Source organism: Heterodontus francisci, chromosome 2, assembly GCF_036365525.1.
Source record: "Heterodontus francisci isolate sHetFra1 chromosome 2, sHetFra1.hap1, whole genome shotgun sequence".
NCBI lineage: Eukaryota > Metazoa > Chordata > Chondrichthyes > Heterodontiformes > Heterodontidae > Heterodontus > Heterodontus francisci.
Window position 1 is genome coordinate 100,615,100 of NC_090372.1, and position 23,787 is coordinate 100,638,886.

Sequence of the window (23,787 nt, forward strand, 5' to 3'; positions counted from 1 at the left end):
ACAAGGTCATGGGACAAAGGAAAAGCGAGTGTGATAATGGTGTGATGAAAGACAAAGCATTAGTGCAGAGAGAGTGTTAATGACAGAATAATGAGCAGCCCTAGCCTAAAGCACAAACATGAAAAAATAGTAGGCAGGCACATGGTAAAAAAAGATGGAACAAAATAAAATAAAAATGGGCCAGTCATGCTCTGAAATTATTGAACACAATGTTCAGTCTGGTAGGCTGTAGCATGCCCAATTGGAAAATAAGGTGCCATTCCTTGAGCTTGCGTTGATGGTCACTGGAACACTGCAGCAGGCCCAGGACAGAGGTATGGGCATGAGAGCAGTGGGGTGTGTTGAAATGGCAAGCCACCGGAAGCTTGGGGTCCTGTTTTTGGACTGAGCAGAGGTGTTCCGTAAAGCAGTTACCCATTGGGAGACCAAATGCAGATTGGGTGACCGCTTTAAGGAACACCTCCGTTCAGTCCAAAAACAGGATCCTGAGCTTCCAGTCATTTGCCATGTCAACACACACCCTGCTCTCATGCCCACATCTTTGTCCTGGGCCTGCTGCAGTGTTCCAGTAAACATCAACGCAAGCTCGAGGAACAGCACCTTATTTCTCGATTAGGCATGCCTACTGGACTGAACATTGAATTCAATAATTTCAGATAATGACTGGCCCTTCTTTAATTTTTATTTGATTTAATTTTGTTCCATCTTTTTTACCATGTGGCTGCCTACTGTTTTTTGTCATGTTTGTGCTTTTGGCTACGGCTGCTCATTATTCTGTCATTAATACTCCCTCTGCACTAATGCTTTGTCTTTCATCACACCATTAGCACACTCTCTTTGCCTTTGTCCCATGCCTTTGCCAGTTAATCTCTCCAGCCCTCTGTCCTATCACACGCATTCCCTTTTGTTCTCTTTCCCCCCACCCCACTTTACTTGTTTAAAACCTATTACATTTCTAACCTTTGCCCGTTCTGATGAAAGGTCACTGATCTGAAACGTTAACTCTGCTTCTCGCTCCACAGATGCTGCCAGACTGCTGAGTTTTTCCAGCACTTTGTTTTTATTTCAGTTTCCAGCATCCACAGTATTTTGCTTTTATTTACCTGCTATTTTTTGTCACCTTAAATATTTTGATATTAAATATTTCAAATTGCTAGGAGCACTAACAAATGTACATAATTAAAGGGAAATGGAAAAAATAAAGGGCTTGAAAACTCTTACAATCCTTGAAAAGCTTAAAAGCAGCTCAACTCAAGGCTCAACGGGAAAGAGATCTAGATGTGACGAGCAAAAACAAAGGGAAACCCAAGGTGCAACCATGAATCTAAGGCCATGTATTGGAGCAGCAGCACCTTATCCCATTTGATGGCTGATGAAATGCAGATGGCACTGCACAAGACAATTGCCCCAGAGGTGGTGGGAGGAGGCTTGAGTTCACAGATGCACCAGTCTTATGCTTTGTGGCAGTCCCAGGTTTCCTAGCAGTAGATGGCACAGTTGGCTCTGCTTCCTGTTTTTATTATGATCTGGAGAATTTCAGCTAGCATGTTTTTAATTTCTACTCACCATTCCTTGGTCCACTTCTCCTTCCCTTCAGCAGTTTTCTTTGTCATCTCCGTAAGTGGGTTTTTCATAGGCATCTATTACAAATCTGCTGACTCACAGAATCAGAATCTTACTGCATAGGAGGCCATTCAACCTGGGCTATTCCTATGAAATTGCTGTTCAATTTAATCCCACACCCAGCTTTTTCCCCATAACCCTCTTCAAATTCATGTCCAACAGCCTTTTGAACATTTCTATGGAATCGGATTCCTCCACACTTTCAGGTAATGCATTATAGAGCTTAACAACTCTCCGTGTGAAGAAATTTCTCCTCATTTCCCCTCTAGGGGCCGGATCATGTACTTGGCCCAACTTCGGGTTCCGTAGCAGGATGGCCGGAAAATTTGAGTGGCAGCGGCCGCCACGGAACCCAATGCTGGAATTGCTGGGCTCGATCTTCCCGGGGCGGGGAAGCTCTGTGACGGTCCCCCCGCCACTCTGCGATGGGACCCTGGTTGAAATATTTAAAATACCTCTCTGCATAAATTTCAGTGTCATCCACTGCAATCTTCCCATCCGTTCCCGATCTTGAGCTTGACATGCAGCACTCATGTGCCTTCACTTTCCTGTCCAGGAGAAGCTGACGCCACCGAGGTGGGGAAGGGGTCAACTCGGCATTCTCTGTATAAATGGCAGGAGGAAGGCATCAACTCTGCATTCTGTATGTAAGGAAAAGGTGGGGGGGAGATGGGGGCTACTTTGCAATTTGTTTGCAGAGCTGACAGCCTTTTAAAAATGGTGCCAGCACCTGCTCCTGTATCCGATGCCACCCCAGCTACCTGATTGGGATGGGCTGCCTGCTGCAGAATCATGGCGGTGCGGGTCCTGTGCGGGGCAGCCGCCATTTTCTGCACTCGCCGCTGCTCCCAGCATCAGGGCAAGATCCGGCCCTAGTTCTTTTGCTAATTATTTTAAATCTATGACCTTTAGTTACTGACACGCTTGCCAGAGGAAATAGTCTCTTGCTTCCTACTTGCTCTGTTAAAGGCTGTCATAATTCTGAATACCTCTATTAGGTCTCCCTTCTCTGCTCCAAGGAGAACAATCCCAGCTTCTCCAATCTTTCCACCTAACTGAATTCTCTTATCCTTGGTATCATCTTGGTAAATCTCCTTTGTATCCTCCCAGGGCCTTGACATCCTTCCTGTGCAGTGCCCAGAATTGCACACAACACTCCAGCTGAGGCCTAACCAGTGATTTGTGAAAGTTTAGCAGGACTTCCTTGCTTTGTATTCAATGTTCCTATTTACAAAGCCAAGTATCCCATATGCTTTCTTAAATGCCTTATCAACTTGCCCTGCCATCTTCAAAGACTTGTGAATATGCACCCCCAGGTACCTCCGTTTCTACATACCCTCTCCCAAAGTGCATTGTTCCTACAATTATCTGAATTATGTTTCTTCCTCTCCTTCCTCCAGTGAAGATTCTGGCTTCGAAGGTCTATGGCAATTCTGACCTACCACTCCTTTAGCTTTGCTTGCCTCTTACATTGCAAGGAACACAGGGCTGGGGGACTCTTTGACTCAGGAGCTCCCCTGCCATGGGCCATTAGAGTGACCCAGCATTTGGTTAGTGGAGATGTGTTTGGAATTGTGACTTCAAACCCCAAAGATGGCCAGAAAGCTTTCTTCTCTGTCCATAACTTTTTAAGTGGACTCCTTACACTCTAACTTGTATTGGGAGGGGGATTTGCGATGAACCCCTGTCCCAGAGTGGGTGAGCTCTGCTGTACCCTCCAACCTTGTTACTAAAGCAGTGCTCCATATGCACTGCTAGTGGTTTGGGCACCCACCAATGACAGGTATCTCCCTCTGACCCACAAACCTTGGTAAGGTCTGTGACAGAGGTCAAAGTTGACTGCATCTAGTGCTTTTCTGTTGCTTGTTGCAGCATCCAGCTCTTTCTCCTTGTGTCTTCTCTGATGATTCTATTTTTCCCACCAGAAATTTGGCAATATTATCCTTTATCTTTAGCCAATGTTTTTTTCTTGGTAGTGATCGACATAATCATTGACCATGCCTGCTCCATTTGCCATGACTCTTATGATGACAAGGTCCCCATGAACCTTTCATCCACCAGTATCTATGTTCTGCCTCATCATCTATCATTTCTACAGCATCATCCTAACATCAAGCACTTTTGAACAGTATTTTTTCCTTCAGGATACCATTATTCATTCCTTCACCAGGCCAATGTCAACCAGCTCTTCCTCTATCATGAAACCACAGCAAATGCAGTAGCTGTTAATTCATCTTGTCCCACACCATTGCTCAGGGTCCCTGTATTCCTTAACTGTTAGATAATGTACATATAATTTCCCCTATCTAGTGTAGTGTATTTTCTGCTTATGATGCAATAGACCCTTCATTAACATATACAATTCCAGTACATGGTCTGTACCTTGGCTGCTGGTTTGACTTTTTTTCTTTTTTGTTAATAGAGGACTAACTGTGTTTCCAGCACTTTCCATTTGAATTTCAGACCCCCTTACATCTGTTTTTCCCCATTTCCTCTATTTGCTTATAATTTTCTCTTTGTGGGGCTTTCACACATTGTTCACATTATTCTGTTGATGTATTTTCAGGGCCTAGCTTACATCTTTATTATCTACTAGTTTCCTGTTTTCTAATAATCAACTCAAAGGTCATTTAATCATTAACTTTCTTTCTGTGATTGAAGTACTTTCTCTTTGTGAATAAAAAAAAAATCAACCCCATTAAAAGGGTCTGGCTTACCTTACCAGTTATGATTAAAGATCCACACTTATAATTGTTCATTGCCTTTCCTTACAGATATTATGTATTTTCTGTTTTGGATAAAACAATACTCAACCCAATTCACATTCCATGACTTTTTATTACGATATTGAAGTTTTACAAACTTCACTGAAGATCAGTGTGTTTGCTATAAACCTTATTTTAACAGAAACATGTACAGTATGTGTGGACATAGCAATGTGTGAGCAAAACAATAGGAAAGTCAAAAAAATGTACAAGAAACATTTACAATAATACTGTTTAAACACCACATTAACATAAAAGAGGGCAAAGAGCAGAATTCAAACTGCTGTGTACTTCCAAACATTTAGGGTGCTAGTGCAATCACCAGTGCCCTTGCATATACCATTTCATTGTATTCTACTGAGGCTCAGCTGCTGTAGAAAGTAAAGGCCAACACACTAATAAGCAGTTATGTTAATATGTACAACTAAAGTAAATGCTGATAAGACAGTCCACTGGTAGTACTGAATATTTGGCACTTAGTAACATGGTAGTTTGTATTTGGCTTAATAGTCTATAATACAACTGTAGTTCACAAACAGTATTCTTTACAACAAGGAGCTGTCCCTTTAAACCTTTAATACAGTGTTTGCAGACCTAGCTACTGTTCATCACATTCACATACCTTTAAAAAAAAGTTATTCAAGATTTACAATGAAAACCAATTCTGCACTTCAACTCCAAGATGCACTTAATGCTTCTGGGGGTCAGTTTTCAGATTTACAACGTGAGAAAGAAGGTGCTTAAATTTCTTCTCTACAATCAAGGTTATGACTCACAGTTGATAGTGTTGAAGGATATTTTGTTCATTTTATATGTGATCAGACTAGTCTCACATCAGAGTGACACTTAGATAAAGGCAAACTTCATCTCTCTCCTATAGGGATAAACTAAGCCAATATTTTCAAAGACAAGTGTTCATGGAGCCCAACTCTGCTAAATGGAGAATGTCTTGAGCATCTGCAAATCTTTTTTTTAAGTCTGATTCTCAATTCCTTTTCTGCACAATATCACTTGCAAGTGATGCAACAATTCTAAGGTGCCAATGTGGCTATGCAGAGGTGTAGCTGCAACTGATTTCAAGGAAGTAACTGCTGAATCAGTCTCATCTCTGTTTAAGGCACTAGGAAGGTAGATGAGAATGTATTTCGTACAGTTCTTTAAAAGGGAACTGGAAAACTTATGTTTGATTCTCTGTTTTAAAACATTTTTTTCAAACCTGACTCAAATTAGGCGTATAATATGAAGCTTTTTTTGCTTGAGTGATTACAAATGTTTCCAGCCTGAAGTGCACACATATTGGGTCTCCCGTTAATGAACAAGGAAGTTGAATTCATGTAATACCCAGCTCAAATTCTCCATTTAAAAACAGGTAGTGACAGCTGAACTGGATGAATGTTTAAAAATCCCACACCATTAGCCTAGCAAAATACTGTGTTTTGGTTTTTGTATATACAACCACCAAAGTTTAAAAATGTAATAAATTCATTTTAAAATCAAATTATTTTTACAAGGACAATTAAATGTGTAAATTTGGACATGTACAAAATCAGTAACAATTATTGAAAATAAAAGGTACATTTTGCACCAGTATTGATGTTTTATAAGTCTACAAAACCTGTCCGAAAAAGTAACTGCATTGAAAGCATTTTTTCTCTGATAAACTATATATGGTAGCTTTTAATAAGTAAAGCAAACTCTTGTTGTAGTCTTTTTTTAAAACTGCTCACTGAATCTATAAGAGCTTTTACTTTAAGTATGTTTTTCCCCTGAAGAGTATAATATACAAGGCATAGGTATACTAATGTGGCTGGGTGCTTATAGCACATAGTTGCTACGTTTAAGGAAGTATTGCAAAAAATTTAAATTCTCTTACTGGGAAATCCCCACTAAATAATCTTCAATACTGTCTTGTTACATGCTGCAAATATGCCATTTGTGAATGAGCTGTCACTGCCTGTAAAACAGCCAGTTTACACAAACAAGGTAACTGCATAGAACATTCCCTTTTTAAAAAAATACACTTGAATATATCATGGTTCATGGAATCAGGCACAGATTTTCAGAGAATTAAGCTGGAAAATATTGAAAAAGACATCCAAGCATAATACAACTATTGGAGGATCACTTCTATTTGAAATTCTCACAGGATTCTAAAGGGGGTGCAGGAGCAGAGGGACCTGGGTGTGTGTAAATGTGCACAAATCATTGAAGGTGGCAGGAAAGGTTGACAGAGCAGTTAATAAAACATACAGCATCCTAGGCTTCATTAATAGGGGCACAGTGTACAAAAAGCAAGGAAGCTATGTTAAACTTGTATAGAACACTGGTTCGGCCTCAGCTGAAGTATTGTGTCCAGTTCAGGACGCGACATTTTAGGAAAGATATGAAGGCATTAGAAAGACTGCAAAAAAGATTCACGAGAACGGTTCCAGGGATGAAGAACTTCAGTTCCGTGGATAGATTGGAGAAGTTGGGACTGTATTCCTCGTTGAAGAAAAGATTGAGAGGAGATTTGATACAGGTGTTCAAAATCATGAGGGGTCTGGACAGAGTAGATAGGGAAAAACTGTTCCAATTGGTGGAAGGATCGAGAACAAGAGGGCACAGATTTAAAGCGATTGGCAAAAGAAGCAATGGCAATATGAGGAAAAACATTTTCACGCAGCGAGTGGTTAGGATCTGGAATGCACTGCCAGACAGTGTGGTGGAGGCAGGTTCAAACAAGGCATTCAAGAGGGAATTGGATTGTTATCTGAAAAGGAAGAATGTGCAGAGCTATGGGAGAAGATGGTCGAGTGGCACTAGGTCAATTGCTGTTTCAGAGAGCCAGTGCAGACACGATGGGCCAAACGGCCTCCTCTGTGCTGTGACAATCCTGTGATTCTGCATATTTTGTGGAAATACTGGTAGCAATGGTTTACTTGATAATTGTTAAGACATGCCCTCTGAGAAAAAGGTACCCATTATTGAAGTCTGCTAGCAGTGCAACTTATTTAAGCAGGAGGCAAAAAAAGTGCTGCTCACATGCTTCTTAAGATACCCGCTATAATCAGTGGTTGCTCCCTAATGTTAAAAATTTCCTGAAGGCATGAACAATTTATCATACACTTGTACCCATTTCTGTGGTACAATATTTTTTTTTTAACTAAAATGCACTTTCAATAGAAATGTTATATATATTTGCTGTAAAAGGAGGATATAAAATGGGGTCTAACAGATGCCTGCTTTAGAGAGTAAAAGACCTTAACAACTAATACTTCTAATTATCGACATTGTTAATAAAAGTCTTTGCAACTGGAATTAACTACTTATTCCAATGTTCCCCATTTTGTATTCTACTTATCCAACATCTGTATGATATCTTTTTGTTACTAAAAATAATTTCTGTTTATTTAGTCTTAAGGGAAGTTACTACAGGACACAGGGTGCTTCAATATTCCATTACCATATGTGAGCTGGTGGGCCTCGATTTTGATGAAGTCCATAAATGGTGTTAAATGTTAAACTCAGTCATCTAAACTTGAATTACTACCACCAACACCAAGTCAAGGAGCTAGTACAAATATTTTTTTTTTATCAATTTGGGACAAAAATGTTTAAATAAAACCAAATGTCTTTTTAATATTTACTGTCAGCTGCTCAACAGAAGAAAAAAATCTCTCATGGTTTCAGTACTGTGCAGCAGACTGTAATTGTATTACTACTTCTTTAAAATGCCATAACATTTATAGTTGCGGGAGGAAGGTGAAAAGGAAAACTAATTGACAAGATCTTATAGCACACACAATCTTGGAAAGACCATTTCCATTTGGCAAAATTATATCAGGCAAAAATATGAACATAACCTTTTTTACTTTTAAAATATTGATTAATTCATGGGATAACATGCTTTTACAGATATTGTAAAAGTTGGTTTATTTTAAATTAATACTCTGTGCTGAGTCCTTTTACCCCAAGTCAAAGAGAACATTTCAAAAGAGCTCATTTACTGTGAAGGAAGAACTTCATAATTCACAGAAGAAAATTCTAACAAAACACATATGCACTTGTGGTGCAAGAAACCAGACTTAAACCCATCCATAAAAGAGCATTATGGCATCTGAAGACTGTGGAGCCCATAATAAAACCAAGAACAATCAGTCTCCTGCTCCTTAAAACTTTTCAGTTTAGAAGCTCCGTGTCCCTTCACATTGTACATACAAATGTCTGTTCCTTTAGCAAGCATCACAAAAACATTCCCACACTTGTCACAGGACAGCAATCTCTATGCTCATCTACATAAAGCCACTGGATGATTGATCTGAATAGGATCCAGTTTCTCCTGGATGATCGTGCAGAGCCTGAGGCGCTGAATTTGTGTAATTCACGTTATTGAGCAAACTTGGATAGACTTCATTACTGTTTCCATCGTTAAATCCAGTTTGGATCTGTCGAGACGAAGAAAAACATGTTTTTAGTTTTAAAAAAACACATTGCCAACACTAAAATAGATATTACTGGATATTGGTGAACTAGTCCAAGTTCAGTAATGCAAACATTTTTTCAAATATTTAAGCTGTATTAAAAGCTGAAATTAATTGTGTTACAACTTTTTTTGGAAACTGAACTGAAATTATATTCAGTATGTAGTATAGAACAAACAAGAGCTGACAATGAGATTTAGGCAGGTTGCAGCTACCTTCTCAAAAATGCTAATGTGATATTCATACACAAAATACATCACTGATCAAATTTAAAATTACATGAACTTAACACTACTATAGCAGGATCCCCAAAGACACATTGTATAGCGAGCTCGCCACTGGTATCAGACCCACCGGCCGTCCATGTCTCCGCTATAAAGACGTCTGCAAACGCGACATGAAATCGTGTGACATTGATCACAAGTCGTGGGAGTCAGTTGCCAGCATTCGCCAGAGCTGGCGGGCAGCCATAAAGACAGGGCTAAATTGTGGCGAGTCGAAGAGACTTAGTAGTTGGCAGGAAAAAAGACAGAGGCGCAAGGGGAGAGCCAACTGTACAACAGCCCCGACAAACAAATTTCTCTGCAGCACCTGTGGAAGAGCCTGCCACTCCAGAATTGGCCTTTATAGCCACTCCAGGCGCTGCTTCACAAACCACTGACCACCTCCAGGCGCATATCCATTGTCTCTCGAGATAAGGAGGCCCAAAAGAAAAAAGAAGTAGGTTATTTCCCACTATTTATCAGAAATTTCTAAATTATAAAGTATTCTAGTGGCATTCTGCAATCCTTTCCATTATTCCATTAAAAAAAAAATGAAGGGACATTATTTTATATACATTCTTTTACCTAGGTACTTAATTTTTATATGATATCATTTTTAAAACACAGGATAACAAAAACTGCATAAAAATGTACTATTGGTAGATAGGTACTGCTTTGCAGCAGTATTTGGGAGAAAGCCTGGGATTTTGTTGTACTGAGAGGCAACCCTGTGATTGGCATAACTGGGGTCAGAATCCTACAGTCTGGCCCCAGAGTGAAGAGGGGATCTGGTTTGGCAAAACTGAGGAAGGAATTTTAGGTTTAGCTCACTGGTGGATTCCTGGGGTCTGTCAGCAGTGAAGGCAATCTAGGGCACAGGCCTGACAATAAGGGGGAAGGGTAGAGTGTGTCCCAGGTCTTGCAGCACTAATTTGCAAATTCCTTAAGGAGCTCTGCAAACAATGAGTTCAATATTTTGTGATTGTTTCTTGGATGTGTGTCACTCTCATAGCTGTCAGTAATTACCAAACATATTTGAAGTACTAAGAACACACTTGCTTCAGAAGCTTTAAAAATTAATTTCATGATGAACTCTAATTAGGATGAGGAGAGCTATTGGGGACTAAGTTGGATAGACCCCGAAATCAAACACGGGAATCTCGTTGTGTGATTAATGCATGCCCGTTTAAAGTGATGCAGGCACCATGCAAACTTTGTGCTGTCTGCTTATTATAATGACCATGGCATGCAGTCCAGTGCTGAATGGGCTGCTGAGTGGCAGCACAACTTAGTAGAGGGTCCAACTTTGTATGAGGCTGGTGCCACTTAAAGCTAGCCTGCACTACTTAAAGACCAGGTGTATTCTAGTTGCAGCAGGGACTGGAAGTGGTGACAGAGGAATAGAAGACCAGGAAGAACCAACATACAAAGAGGGCACAACAGGCCAAACAGCATGCCCCAAGGTTCTTTGATGCTGCGCTGGAGGTCTTAGTGCAGGTGGAGAGAGAGAGGTCCTCTTCCCTCAGGGAGCCAGGAGGCCCTCTAGGCAGATCCTAAGAAAGCAGTGGGAGCAGGTAGCCATTGCGGTCAATGTCAGCAGTCAAGCCCCGGAAACCTGGATGCAGTGTCACAAAAGTTTAATGAACTCACACGAGTGGTCAAGGTCAGTGAATGTATCTTCACAAGCCATGTCCTACCAACTGTATTACTAACCTCACACATTGCTCCATTCACCATTGTACCTTCACTTGCCTACCAATCTCTATTAACCATGAGCCATACCTCAAATTCATAGCCTCAACCCATCCTTATACATTTAACGCTGCTGCAAGCTGCACAGTCACATCTCAGCTTACACACACTACCAGTATTCAACTGGGGCAGACACATCACCCAAACAACACTGCACCACAAGCACTGAAAGACTTCCTTCTCTGTTGCAGGACAAGGTGTCCTATAATTGGCATCAGTAGAAGCTAACTGACAGGGGGCATGCACGGCTGCATGTGATCACTCCTATTGAGGAGGCTGTGCTGGCCGTCACTAGAGCGGCTTCCACTGAGGCGATGGCCAGCGGCAGAGCTGGAACCATAGAGGATGACAGTGTGTTGCTGCCCAATCTACCTTCTCAAATCCCACAATCAAATATGATTTAAAATCTGCAGATGGTGTATGCATATACCTGAAATAAAAACAAGAAATGCTGGAACCACTCAGCAGGTCTGACAGCATCTGTGGAAAGAGAAGCAGAGTTAACGTTTCGGGTCAGTGACCCTTCTACGCATATACCTCTTGCTTTCCCCCACTTCCTTGACCCCAACCCTGCTTTCTGATACACAGGAACTGACACCTGGCCAGGCAGTGGTGTGGGATGCTGCAGTCCTAGAGGAAGAAGAGACTGATAAAGAAGAAACACCATCACTTGATCTCAAGCTCTTGGCCACTGGCTCATAAACTGGCACAATGCATACTTCAGTGGGTAGCTTAGAGGCTGCATCTGCATGTGATGAGTCACCGAGCATGACTGGGCTGCAACCTGGCCAGGGGAAACGATAGCCTGGGTGCAAGCTTCCTGTACAGCGACGTTGCTGCAGAGAATGTGAATGAGAATTTCTATGGGATAGCATACAGAATAAGGCAGATGGGCATGCACACAGAAATGCTTGTTGTGTGGCCTGGCCTGCCAGAAAGCCTGACGTCGCTGTCGAGGAACATGGAACAGTCCAGCTCCACTTAGCACAGGGCTTCTTGCAGAGCTTGGAGGTCATCCTTTCCAGTGTGCAATTGGTGGCTAACTCCATGACTACAAGTGTGGACCCAACCATCATGCAGGATCAAATGTCACAGCTTCAAGTATAGCCCATGAAGAAGACACCCAATGTTTGAGTTCTGCAATGGAAGCGCAGACTGAGGTCATAAAATCTCCGCTTGCTGCCCTCCAGGCTCAGACTGCTGCCATAATGGCTGCAGATACCAGTGCTCAAAGGGACTTTCAGGGCAATGCTGCCTCTAATTTCCCTTTGCTGCGTGTGCCCTGTTTGTTGCACTGCGTAGCCCCTGTAAAATTGCCATGTAGCTGTGTATGTGTATGTCATAAAACAAACGTTTGCTGTGCACGGCCTATTTGTTCCCTGTGTGGTATGTTCTGGGTTGTTGTGTGGCCACGCAACTGCACAGCTTACAGGGGACACTGAGGCTTTCACTGCAGTCCAGCAACCTGCCTGCAGAAGATTATTCAGAGTGCTGAGATGTTGCCCCAGGGGAGTGACAGTGGCTCTGTGGAGTCTGAATCTGCTGTTCTCTCTCAGGATGACAGCATTCATGCTCCCACTACTGCCACTCTATCAGTGAGCCAGCCCAGACTGCTGTAACGCATGGTAAAATGGTGCAGTCTGAGGCTGGACCTTCAAGGCCCAAAGCTGCTCGAGGTCACCCTCCAAGGCCATCTGCAGTCCTTCACTCAGCAGCCTTCCACCAACCATGCTTCAATCACTGAGTTAGCACTGAGAAGGAGCACCAGGCCAGGCAAGGGCACCCACAAGACGGACATTAAGGGAATGTAGAAGAGTAATTATTGTTGAGCCTGGTATGGAACTTTGGATGTTTCGTTGGATCAAGTTGGTATGGAATTGTTGATTTGCAGTGGAATGTGGACAACAGGATGCTGTGATGGTCTGTGACTGAGGTCTGTAAAGTCTGGGACCGTTGTGCAAGGCAGATCTGGGGTGGTATGAACAGGAACCAGAGTTGAATTACAAGCTCACGGACAGCCCGCCCGGAATGTGGACGTGCCGGCTGCCTCCTTCCTTCCTCCTCCTCTGCCTGCTCCTGAGGTGGTTTCTGAATCTGTGGTGACAAGGACTGTGCTCTCATCATGTCCAGTTGTACAGGATGCAGCAGACCACCATGAATTGGGGCACCCACTCCAGTAGGTACTGGACGATTCCTTCAGAATGATTGAGGCACCAGAATCATTGCTTCAGGATCCCAATTAACTGCTCGATGACGTTTCTCATGGCAGCATAGATCTCATTGCATGCATGCTGGCCACGTGTGGGTGGGCTGCGGAGCAGAGTCACGAGCCAGGTGTAGAGTGGACAGCCCCTGTCACCTTCCAAACCCATAACCTCTACCACGTAAAAGGACAATGGGAGAAAATGTAAGAGAACATCACCACTTACAGATTCCCCTCCAAGTCACTTACCATCCTGACTTGGAACTATGTCACCTTTCCTTCACTGTCACTGGGTCAAAATCCTGGAACATCCCCTCCCCTAACAGCACTGTCGGTGTACCTACACCACATGGACTGCGGTGGTTCAAAAAGGCAGCTCACCACCACCTTCTCAAGGGCACTTAGGGATGGGCAATAAATGCTGGCCTTGCCAGCGATGCCCACATCCCAAGAATGAATAAAAATTTTTTTTTAAAAACCCAGGAGCCACCCTCTAGCTTGACAGGACGGCTGAAAGGATGCTGGAACAGTAGACTGGTACACAATGAATGCATTATGACTGCTGCCAGGATAGTGGACATTCACCAACATGATGTGCTGAGCATGGTTGCAGTGAGTGGTAACTTTTGCTGAAGTAGTGGTACATCTTAGTAGTCAATGGCACTCTGCATCATGGAAGTCAGCTATCCTAGCAATGTCACATGTGCATTCCACCTGCTTTTCTCTGTTGAAAGAGAAGACAAAGAAGTCTACTCTCCTGGCATATAGCGCCACATTCTTTCTGATGCAACACTGGACAGTGAAGTGGAAGATGTTACATATCTCACTTGCTCCAGCCCAGAAAGATCCCAATGTGTAGCAATTCAGGGCCACTGTCACCTTCACAGCTATTGGCAGTGCCATCCTTGCCCTTCTGAGGCTGCAGGTCTGGTTCCAATAGGTGACAGAGTTCTATGAGCAACTCCTTTGTTAAGCGCAGGTGACAACACACTGCTCCTAGTTTAGGTGGATGTAAGAAAAGTGCTCTCGGAAAACAATAAGTGAGTAAGGTTGCCTGCTGAGCGCCTTTCGCCCCCTCTCTCCATGAGCAGCTTGTCTTATTTGCTGGGTCTGCACCACTTCCCTCTCACGCTACAGCCCAAGGGCAACAACTACTATGGCACACCCATGACTGGGAGAAACTGGTGTTCCCAGAACCCTTGCAGTCACAGTCATTGCCTTCCGCATTTGTGACAGCACACCCTGAAGACATCATCAACTGTAACCAACTCCTCAAAACACCCAACACTGCCACAAACTGAAACACAGCCAGCAGAATCTAAGCAGCAACTAACCTGCAGGTTGTTGATGATCCCTTTAAATAGCACTGGTGCTGGAGATAGGGCAGAAGTGGTCCTTAGTGCTGCTGAATGCATGTTCAGCTGTGTGTGTTTAGGAAAGGATGTTAACTACAGTGGCGAGGTCTAAAATGGTAATGCTAGCGCCAAGTAAGCATTAGATGTTCCCTGACGTCACAATCTGCCTACGGACGCACGCACCCTCACCAAGATGGTATTCAGTGCACGTTGTAAGAGAAATCTGTGCGGACTGCATTTTGGTACTCAAATTGCACCTGAAGTGCCGAAGCTAGTGGCACTACAGAACTGGATTTTGGAACCCTCATCTCATTCACTTGGAGAACCTTTTTTTGTTAATGCGTCTTTCTCTTTACGTAATAGCATAAGAAATAGGAGCAGGAGTAGGCCTTATTTGGTCAGGGTACACCAGACCAGTGCAGGAAAAGGGGCCCTGATGGAAAGCATAGCAGACCAGGCCGCCAGAATAAAGACTGAAGCGTGCTGCCTGAATCGTTGCGGCCTGCATGGTAAGTAGGCATTAACATATCTTAATGCATATCCCATTGCGGTACGGGACCTGCCGCCTTCGGGATCAGTGGCAGGCTTCCTCCATTGTAATCTATATTGCCCCCCACCACCATTCCCAGTGGCGGAGAAACTTTAAAATCCAGCCCGACTAATCAGGCATTGAGAGACCAGTTGGGTAATTCTCCAAAACGTTAAACATACATCAAAGAAGATACTCTACTCTGGAAAAGGAAGCTCTGGGACTGTTGCTGGCTCTCAAGCACTTTGAAGTATATGTCCAAAATGGATACAGGGAGACCACAGTCTATACCTATCACAATCCTTTAAGATTTGTGGAGAAATTCAAAATCCAGAATGCAAGGTTACTTCGATGGGAGCGTGCTTTTGCAACCCTATTACCTAAAGACCACATTGCAGGGAAAAACAATGTGATAGCTGATGCTTTATCCAGAGTTTAACTCAACACTGAATCATCCCGGGAGAAAATTAACCAGAGCATAGCTATGGCAGTGAGAGATTGATAAGTGAGTGTTTGAGGATGAATTTATTTGTAGTTTTTCTTTTACGACCTTATAATGAAATGCTCCTGTCGTCACTTTTCATTCTGCGTGGTGTGGAGGTGTCACAAAAGCATGCTTTGCTGAATGATTTTTTTTAATCCACCAGCTGGAAAATTGAATTAAATTTAAAAAAAAATAAAAGGAAAAGATAAAAGATTACTTTGCTAACAGCTAAGATAGCCACCACAATTTGCTTCGCTATACCCTACATTCCAATGGATCGAGGAGGAGATGAATTGTTTGCCCAGTCCTCTCAAGAACAATTACCTGGGAATCTAAGTAAACTACCTAGCATGATCCTATCAGCAAGACATTAAGGCAATCACTTGGGGCATTAAACTGGTGGAAACAAACCACTCAAACCTAATCACTTGAACAATGGGACCCTGATTGAGAGAAGGGAATTCCTGAACATGAACTAATTAAGTTGCAAGAGGGAATACACGCTGATATCCACCAAGTTGAATCACTGGGTGACAGTCATGTGACAGGCCCACTATCTGTGTGTTTAAGCTGCAGCAAGCCAGACAAGCAATTAGACACTGACAACTGAGACCCAAACGGGGTTCCTCCTTTCTCTCTCTAGTCCACCTTACAAGCTTCAAACCTTGCCTGCTGGCCGTAATCACCCAGGCCTATCGCTGCTGCAAACAGAGACCCCGTGAAGGAAATCATCTGTCTCGCTGTCTCCAGGAGAACCACCAAATCAGCGGGCCACATCTGAAAACTGGAAACCTCAGGGCTACCGAACTCAGCCTGAAGCCAGCTGAGCCACCAAACTCCACAGACTGTATACCCCTTTTTATTGCTCTGGACTCTAATCAGACCAAACTATCCTTCCCCACTCTGTAACCTATTTGTGTGTGTGTGTGCACGTGTGAAAGTTGGAGTGTAGTTTATTATTTTACTTAGATCAGTTTAAGTAAAATAAAGCTAAACTCTTTGTTAAATTCAAGAAAACCTGTCCGATTGGTTCTTTTATGATTATAGCATTTAAATAGTTAAACACTCACTGAATTGGTAAGTATATCCACTTAAAAAAAAAAGAAATAAACCTATTGTGGTAAAACAAGGAGAGGGACAAGAGGGGAGCCCTTCGATCCCTCCTCACCTGATCGTAACAATATCCTTTTTTAAATGTGGAGACCAAAACTACACACAGTATTCCAGATGTGGTATCACCCAAACCCTGTACAATTGTAGCAAGCCTTCTTTATTTCTGTACTCCAATCCCCTTGCAATAAAGGCCAACATGCCATTTGCCTTCCTAATTGCTTGCTGTACTTGCATGTTAACTTTCTGCATTTCTTGTATAAGCACACCCAAGTCTCTTTAAACATCAACACTTAGAAGTTTCACACCTTTTCAAAAATATTCTGCTTTTCTGTTCTTACAACCAAAGTGCATAACTTCATACATCCCGACATTATACTCCATCTGCCATCTTGTTGCCCACTTACTTAACCTGTCTAAATCTCTTTGCAGTCTCTCTGTGTCCTCCCCACAGCTTACCTTTCCACCCACCTTTGTATCATTAGCAAACCTAGATACATTACTCTCTAAGAATCACAAGAATGAATTAAAAGAAAAGGGTATCTACCTTGGCTAAAAATGGCTGTTGACCTGAGCTTGTAGGTTTGAATTGCACAGTATCCATAGGGGACAAATCATTTTGTGTTAGACATGGGATCATTGACATGGCACCTGTATAACACGTCTGTGGTGTAATTATGTCCATTACTGGGTTTACCGCACTATAATCCTGAATTTCTGAATTTTGCTCTACACAGTTCAGGTAGTCTTCTAAGTCACTAACTGTGGCATAATTCTGTGTATGAAAGTCAGCCACTGGCATATCTGCTTGGATGAAATTAGAAGGCTGGGTTGGGACAGCAGCTGCCTGCTGGTACAACAGGAAGTCTTGTTGACAAGCTGAAGGGGTAGCATTAAGCTCAGATTTGTACTGGAACCCAGATGCAGTGCTGTCTAAGCCAGAGAAACCAAACTGTTTCTCCTGACCATTAGCAAGTATTTTATTGCCAGAGTTCCAGTTTGTGAACAGTCCATTGACTTTCAAGTGTTTCATCTTCTGGCACAGCTGCAACTGGTGTTCTTGTTGCTGCTGCTGATAAAGTTGCATCTGAGGTTGCTGCTGCTGCTGCTGCTGCTGGTGATAAGGCTGTGTCGGAAGGCGTAGCTGCTGGTGATAAGGCTGCGTCGGAAGGCGTAGCTGCTGGTGATAAGGCTGCGTTGGAAGGTGTAGCTGCTGGTGATAAGGCTGCAGCAGAGGTTGTTGCTGCTGGTGATAAGGTTGCGTTGGAGGTTGTTGCTGCTGTTGTTGCAAGTGTTGCGTCGGAAGTTGTTGCTGCTGTTGTTGCAAGTGTTGCGTCGGAAGTTGTTGCTGCTGTTGTTGCAAGTGTTGCGTCGGAAGTTGTTGCTGCTGTTGTTGCAAGTGTTGCATCGGAAGTTGTTGCTGCTGTTGTTGCAAGTGTTGCATCGGAAGTTGTTGCTGCTGTTGTTGCAAGTGTTGCATCGGAAGTTGTTGCTGCATCATGCAACTTGAATTTGAATTAAGTGGTTTTTGCTGCATGCAACTTGAATAGATGCAGTCTGTCCTCTTTTTCAGTAATTCTTGGACATATGTTAGAATTTCCTCATTAAGTGCAATATTATTTATATCTCCAGTCTCATCCCAATGAACCCTCAGGAATGTCTCATCCTGGCATATGAGATCAAAGTCTTCCAGCCCTATATCAAGGCTTTTCATAGTGTTATAAAGCTCACTGCCAATCTTATTTGCCAAAATGTCTACATTTTCTTCAGGAGCAGGGAAAGGCTTTTGCTGCTGAATACAGTTGGCATGCTCCATCTTCCCAATACTCTTATTATCATTGAATAGAATCTCTTCCCAATCACTCGGAAAGAGATCACTGAATTCTGCTTCTTCGCTCTTATTAAAAATGGCTTTTTCAAAGCCAAAATTCTGATGTTGTGAAGGGGCAGATACATAGACTGATCTATCCTGGCTTAACATGGCACCAAGAAGGGAATTTGGATCTATTGATTCCTGCCCGCTTGATGCTTCTGCTAAAACTTTTCCGCCACTTCCTTTGATTTTAGGAATTGCAGAATCTATTAATCCAAGGATTGAACAATTTCCTTCATATAGCACTGCCTCCCCAGTTGCAAAGTTAAAAGGCAACTGCAAGGTTCGTTTTTGCAAATTCTCTTCCCCTTCTTCTTCCCTGAATAGGAACAAAAATCCACTTTTGTTACAAACATTTACGGTGCATCCAAGAACTCAAACATTTTTGTAATAATGGAGCTCTCAAAGTGTTGAGTTAAAAATAGTCAATTTAATCGTCAAAAATCTTAAACTACCTACTAGGTTTCAGGATTCCTCAATTATGTTTTAGTTTAGAGATACAGCACTGAAACAGGCCCTTCGGCCCACCGAGTCTGTGCCGACCATCAACCACCCATTTATACTAATCCTACACTAATTCCATATTCCTACCACATCCCCACCTGTCCCTATATTTCCCTACCACCTACCTATACTAGGGGCAATTTATAATGGCCAATTAACCTATCAACCTGCAAGTCTTTGGCATGTGGGAGGAAACCGGAGCACCCGGAGGAAACCCACGCAGACACAGGGAGAACTTGCAAACTCCACACAGGCAGTACCCAGAATTGAACCCGGATCGCTGGAGCTGTGAGGCTGCGGTGCTAACCACTGTGCCGCCCATAAATTAAGACATGAACTTTAAATTATAGATGCAGATAAAAACTATCCAAATGGAGCAGAAGAGGGAAAAAGAGGCAGTGGGAGGAAATCACATAAAAAATGATTACAGGAGGCATGCTTGCCATAATATTCTAACTTTCAGAAATTTGATTAAATATATATTCTACCCAATGGGTCTGATAAAAGGCTGTCCTCATCTAGAGCATGCATTGAGGCTTATTGTTTTCATTTTTGTGAATTCAGTTTGTTTGGATTACTTCTCCAAAGGAACTGAAGCTTTAACCTCAAAGGGAGATTTCCAATTTAAAAAAAAACTGGAATCATAGGCAAATTGGGGATGGAATAAGACTATGTGAACCCAACAGTACCTATTTTGTGTTGAAGGTATGGAGCAGCTTGCAACATATTTTCCGAATGATAATGGTGCTCTGGAAAAGCCTGTTCAGCAGATACATTAACCAGCTCCATAACAGAATACTTCCTGCTAGAATACTGTAGTACTCAAAAGTCACTTGTGTGCATTGTATTCATCAAATGATGTATGCAACAAGGCTTCAGAAAATGAGTTCTAGAGAAATAGGTCATTGCTTCAGGGAATTTTTAGTGGAAAACTGAACTCTCCTTTCCTTTGAGAAATTAAATTAATCCAATCGGAGCTAAGGAACTAACCACCAACCTCAGATGAAACAGCTGAAAGCATTAGGTGAAGAAGCCGTTGCTCTGGCTTTTTCTGCCGACAGGGCTCGGAAGAAAATCCAGAGTTCAGTAGTATCTGGGATGATGCTACAACTGGAAGATTTGTTATACTGGTCATTGTAACAAAGCCAGCTACATGGTGGGACCAGCTCTGGTCTACTGACAACAAGTCCATGGAAAAACAAATAAAGAAATCCCAAAAGGGGTATTTGCTCTTGCATGGACAGCAAAAGAATTTAAATGGGAAAAAGTTCTCAAACTGTAGCAAAGATGAATCAGAGAGGTGGGTGCTTCAGTTACTGCAAAAGGTTATACCTGGTGGAACAAAGGCCAGGATTTAGTGCTTCTGTGATTACCAGCCCATAATTATCCATCCGTTAAAATGAATTAACCAAAATCACAGTGGTAAAGGCAGAAGAAATCATCCGTGGCCAAAGATCTTCCAATTATTCATCTAGAGCCTAACCACTTAACAGACTGAAAACAACAGAAACATAAGAGCAGGAGTAAGCTATTCAGCCCATCGAGCCTGCCCCACCATTCAATACGACATGGCTGATCATCCACGTCAATGCCTTTTACCCACACGATCCTCATATCCCTTTCTGTCATTAGTATTTAGAAATTTGCCAATCTCTGCTTTAAACATAATCAATGACTGAGCTTCCACAGCTCTCTGGGATAGAGAATTCCAAATATTCACAACCCTCTGAGTAAACAAATTTCTCCTCATCTCTGTCCTACGTGGCTTCCCCCTGATGTTGAAATTATGTGCCATGGTTCTAGACTTCCCAACCAGGGAAATCATCTTAGCTGCATCTACCCTGTCTATCCCTTTAAGTATTTTGTAGGCTTCAATGAGATCATCGCTCATTCTTTTCTTCGAAACTCTAGAGAATACAGGCCCAGTTTCCCCAATCTCTCTTCATAGGACAGTCCCGCCATCCCGGGAACAAGCACTGCAGCCTCACAGCTCCAGGGACCCGGGTTCGATTCTGGGTACTGCCTGTGTGGAGTTTGCAAGTTCTCCCTGTGTCTGCGTGGGTTTTCTCCGGGTGCTCCGGTTTCCTCCCACAAGCCAAAAGACTTGCAGGTTGGTAGGTAAATTGGCCGTTATAAATTGTCACTAGTATAGGTAGGTGGTAGGGAAATATAGGGACAGATGGGGATGTTTGGTAGGAATATGGGATTAGTGTAGGATTAGTATAAAATGGGTGGTTGATGGTCGGCACAGACTCGGTGGGCCGAAGGGCCTGTTTCAGTGCTGTATCTCTAAAAAAAAAAAAGACTGCTGAACCTTCGTTGCACTCCCTCTATGGAAATAATATCCTACCTAAGGTAAGGGGACCAAAGCTGCACACAGTACTCCAAGTGCAGTCTATACAATTGAAGCAAGACTTCACTACTCCTGTACTCAAATCCTCTTGCAATAAAAGCTAACATACCATTGGCCTTCCTAATTGCTTGCTGCATCTGCATGTTAGCTTTCAGTGACTTATTGACAAGGACACCCAGGTCCCTTTGTACATCTGCACTTTCTAATCTTACCATTTAAGAAATACTCTGCACATCTGTTCCTCCTACCATAGTGGATAACCTCACATTTTTATACATTATATTCCATCTGCCATGTTCTTGCCCACTCACTAAGTCTGTCCAAATCCCCTTAAAGCCGCTTTGCATCTTGCTCACAACATACATTCCCACCTAGTTTTGTCTCATCTGCGAACTTGGAAATACTACATTTGGTCTCCACATCCAAATTATTGATATATACTGTGAACAGCTGAGGCCCAAGCACTGACCCCTGTGGTACCCCATTAGTCACAGCCTGCCAACGCGAGAATGACCCGTTTATTCCTACTCTCTGCTTTCTGCCTGTTAACCAATCCTTAATACATGACAGCATATTACCTCCTTATCCCACGTGCTTTAATTTTGCTAACCAACCTCCTGTGGGGGACTTTATCAAAAGCCTTCTCAAAATCCAGGTATACCACGTCAACTGACTCCCCTTTATTATTTGTAAGTAACATCCTCAAAAAACTCCAACAGGTTCGTCAAACATGATTTCCCATTCATAAATCTATGTTGACTATGCCCAATCAGATTATCCAAGCGTCCATTTATCACATCCTTTAGAATAGATTCTAGCATTTGCCCTACTACTGATATAAGGTTAACAAGTCTGTAGGTCCCTGTTTTCTCTCTCCCTCCCTACTTAAATAGTGGGGTGACATTTGCTACCTTCCAATCTGCAGGAACTGCTCCAGGATCTATTGAATTTTGGAAGATGATCACCAATGCATCCACCATCTCCACAGCTACCTCTTTCAACACTGGGATATAGAATATTGGGTCCTGGGGACTAATAAATCTTCAGCCCCATTAATTTCTCCAATACAACCTTCTTACTAATACTAATTTCCTTCAGTGCCTCATTCCCCCTAATCCCTTGGATCTCTAATTCTGGGAGATTTCTTGTATCTTCCTCAGTGAAGACAGACACAAAGTAATCATTTAGCTTCTCTGCCATTTCTCTATTCCCCATTATAAATTCTCCTGATTCTGTCTGTAATGGACCCATATTTGTCTTAGCCAAATGTTTCCTTTTTACATACCTGTAGAAGCTTTTATAGTCCATTTTTATATTTTTTGCTAGCTTACATTCATATTCTATTCTCCCTTTCTTGATCAGTTTCTTCATCCTCCTTTGTTGTATTCTTAAATACTCCCTATCCTCAGGTAACTATTATTTCTGGCAACTTTAAAGGTCATTTCTTTTAATCTTTTCCAATCCTTAACTTCCTTTGTTATCCACAGTTGACTGTCTTTACTTTTGCCGTTTTTGTGCCTTGAAGGAACGTATGGTTGCTGTAAACTATGTAATATTTCTTTAAAGACTATCCATTGCCCATGTACTGTCATACCCTTTAGTGTATTTTCCTAATCCACCTCAGCCAATTTGCCCCTCATAGCTTCATAATTTCCTTTGTTCAAATTTGACACCCTGGCTTCAGATTGAATTACCTCACTTTCAAACATAATGTAAAATTCTATCATATTATGGTCACTCAACCCTAAAGGTTCTTTTACAACAAGATTAATTAGCCCTTTCTCATTATATCATACTTGATCTAAAATAGCCTGTTGTCTAGTTGGTTCAACATACTGCTCTAGAAAACCATCCCTAACACTCCAGAAACTCATCCTCCACAGCATTAGTGCTCATTAGGTTTAACCAGTCTATATGCAGATTGAACTCACCCATGATTACTGTATTACCCATGCCACATACTTCTCTAATCTCCTGAGTAATACCATGCCCCACACTTCCACTACTGTTTGGTGGCCTATAAACAACTTGTACCAATGTTTGCTGCCCCTTGCTGTTTCTTAGCTCCATCCAAACAGATTCCACATTTTGTTCTTCAGGTCGGAGATCCTCTCTTACTAATGTACTGATCCCATCCCTTATTATCAGCGCAACACCACCTCCTTTCCCTTTTTGCCTGTCCTTCCTAAATGTCGAATATCCTTGAATATTCAGTTCCCAGGCTTGGTCACCCTGTAGCCATGTTTCCGTTATGACAATTACATCATACCCATTTACCTCTATTTGGGCCTTTAAATGATCTACCTTGTTGCAACTGTTGCAGGAGAGTGCAAAAGCTCCAAATGTCTCCTGGTGTCTTCTCGCTCGCCACAGACTCAGGCGCAGAACAATTGATAATTCTTTCTCTAATATGCTCTGCCTGTCAAGGCAAAGCTCTATGGCTAATATTTTTAAAAGTGCTCCAAGAGTTAACTAGGTATTAATTATTTCAATGAAAATGAAACCAACTT

The 23,787-nt window shown here is 42.4% G+C and overlaps 1 protein-coding gene across 1 annotated transcript in view; it reads right to left on the reverse strand.

The window, feature by feature from the left end:
- Positions 1 to 4,453: 4,453 nt before the first annotated feature.
- LOC137346034 (aryl hydrocarbon receptor-like) overlaps positions 4,454 to 23,787 on the reverse strand; it is a 226,928-nt gene continuing 207,594 nt past the window's right edge. The window contains exons 10-11 of the mRNA XM_068009334.1: positions 17,095 to 18,739; positions 4,454 to 8,815 (exon numbers count right to left, since the gene is read on the reverse strand). Coding sequence (XP_067865435.1) covers positions 8,663 to 8,815; positions 17,095 to 18,739 — 1,798 coding nt within the window. The 3' untranslated portion in view covers positions 4,454 to 8,662. The remainder of the gene's footprint in view (positions 8,816 to 17,094; positions 18,740 to 23,787) is intronic.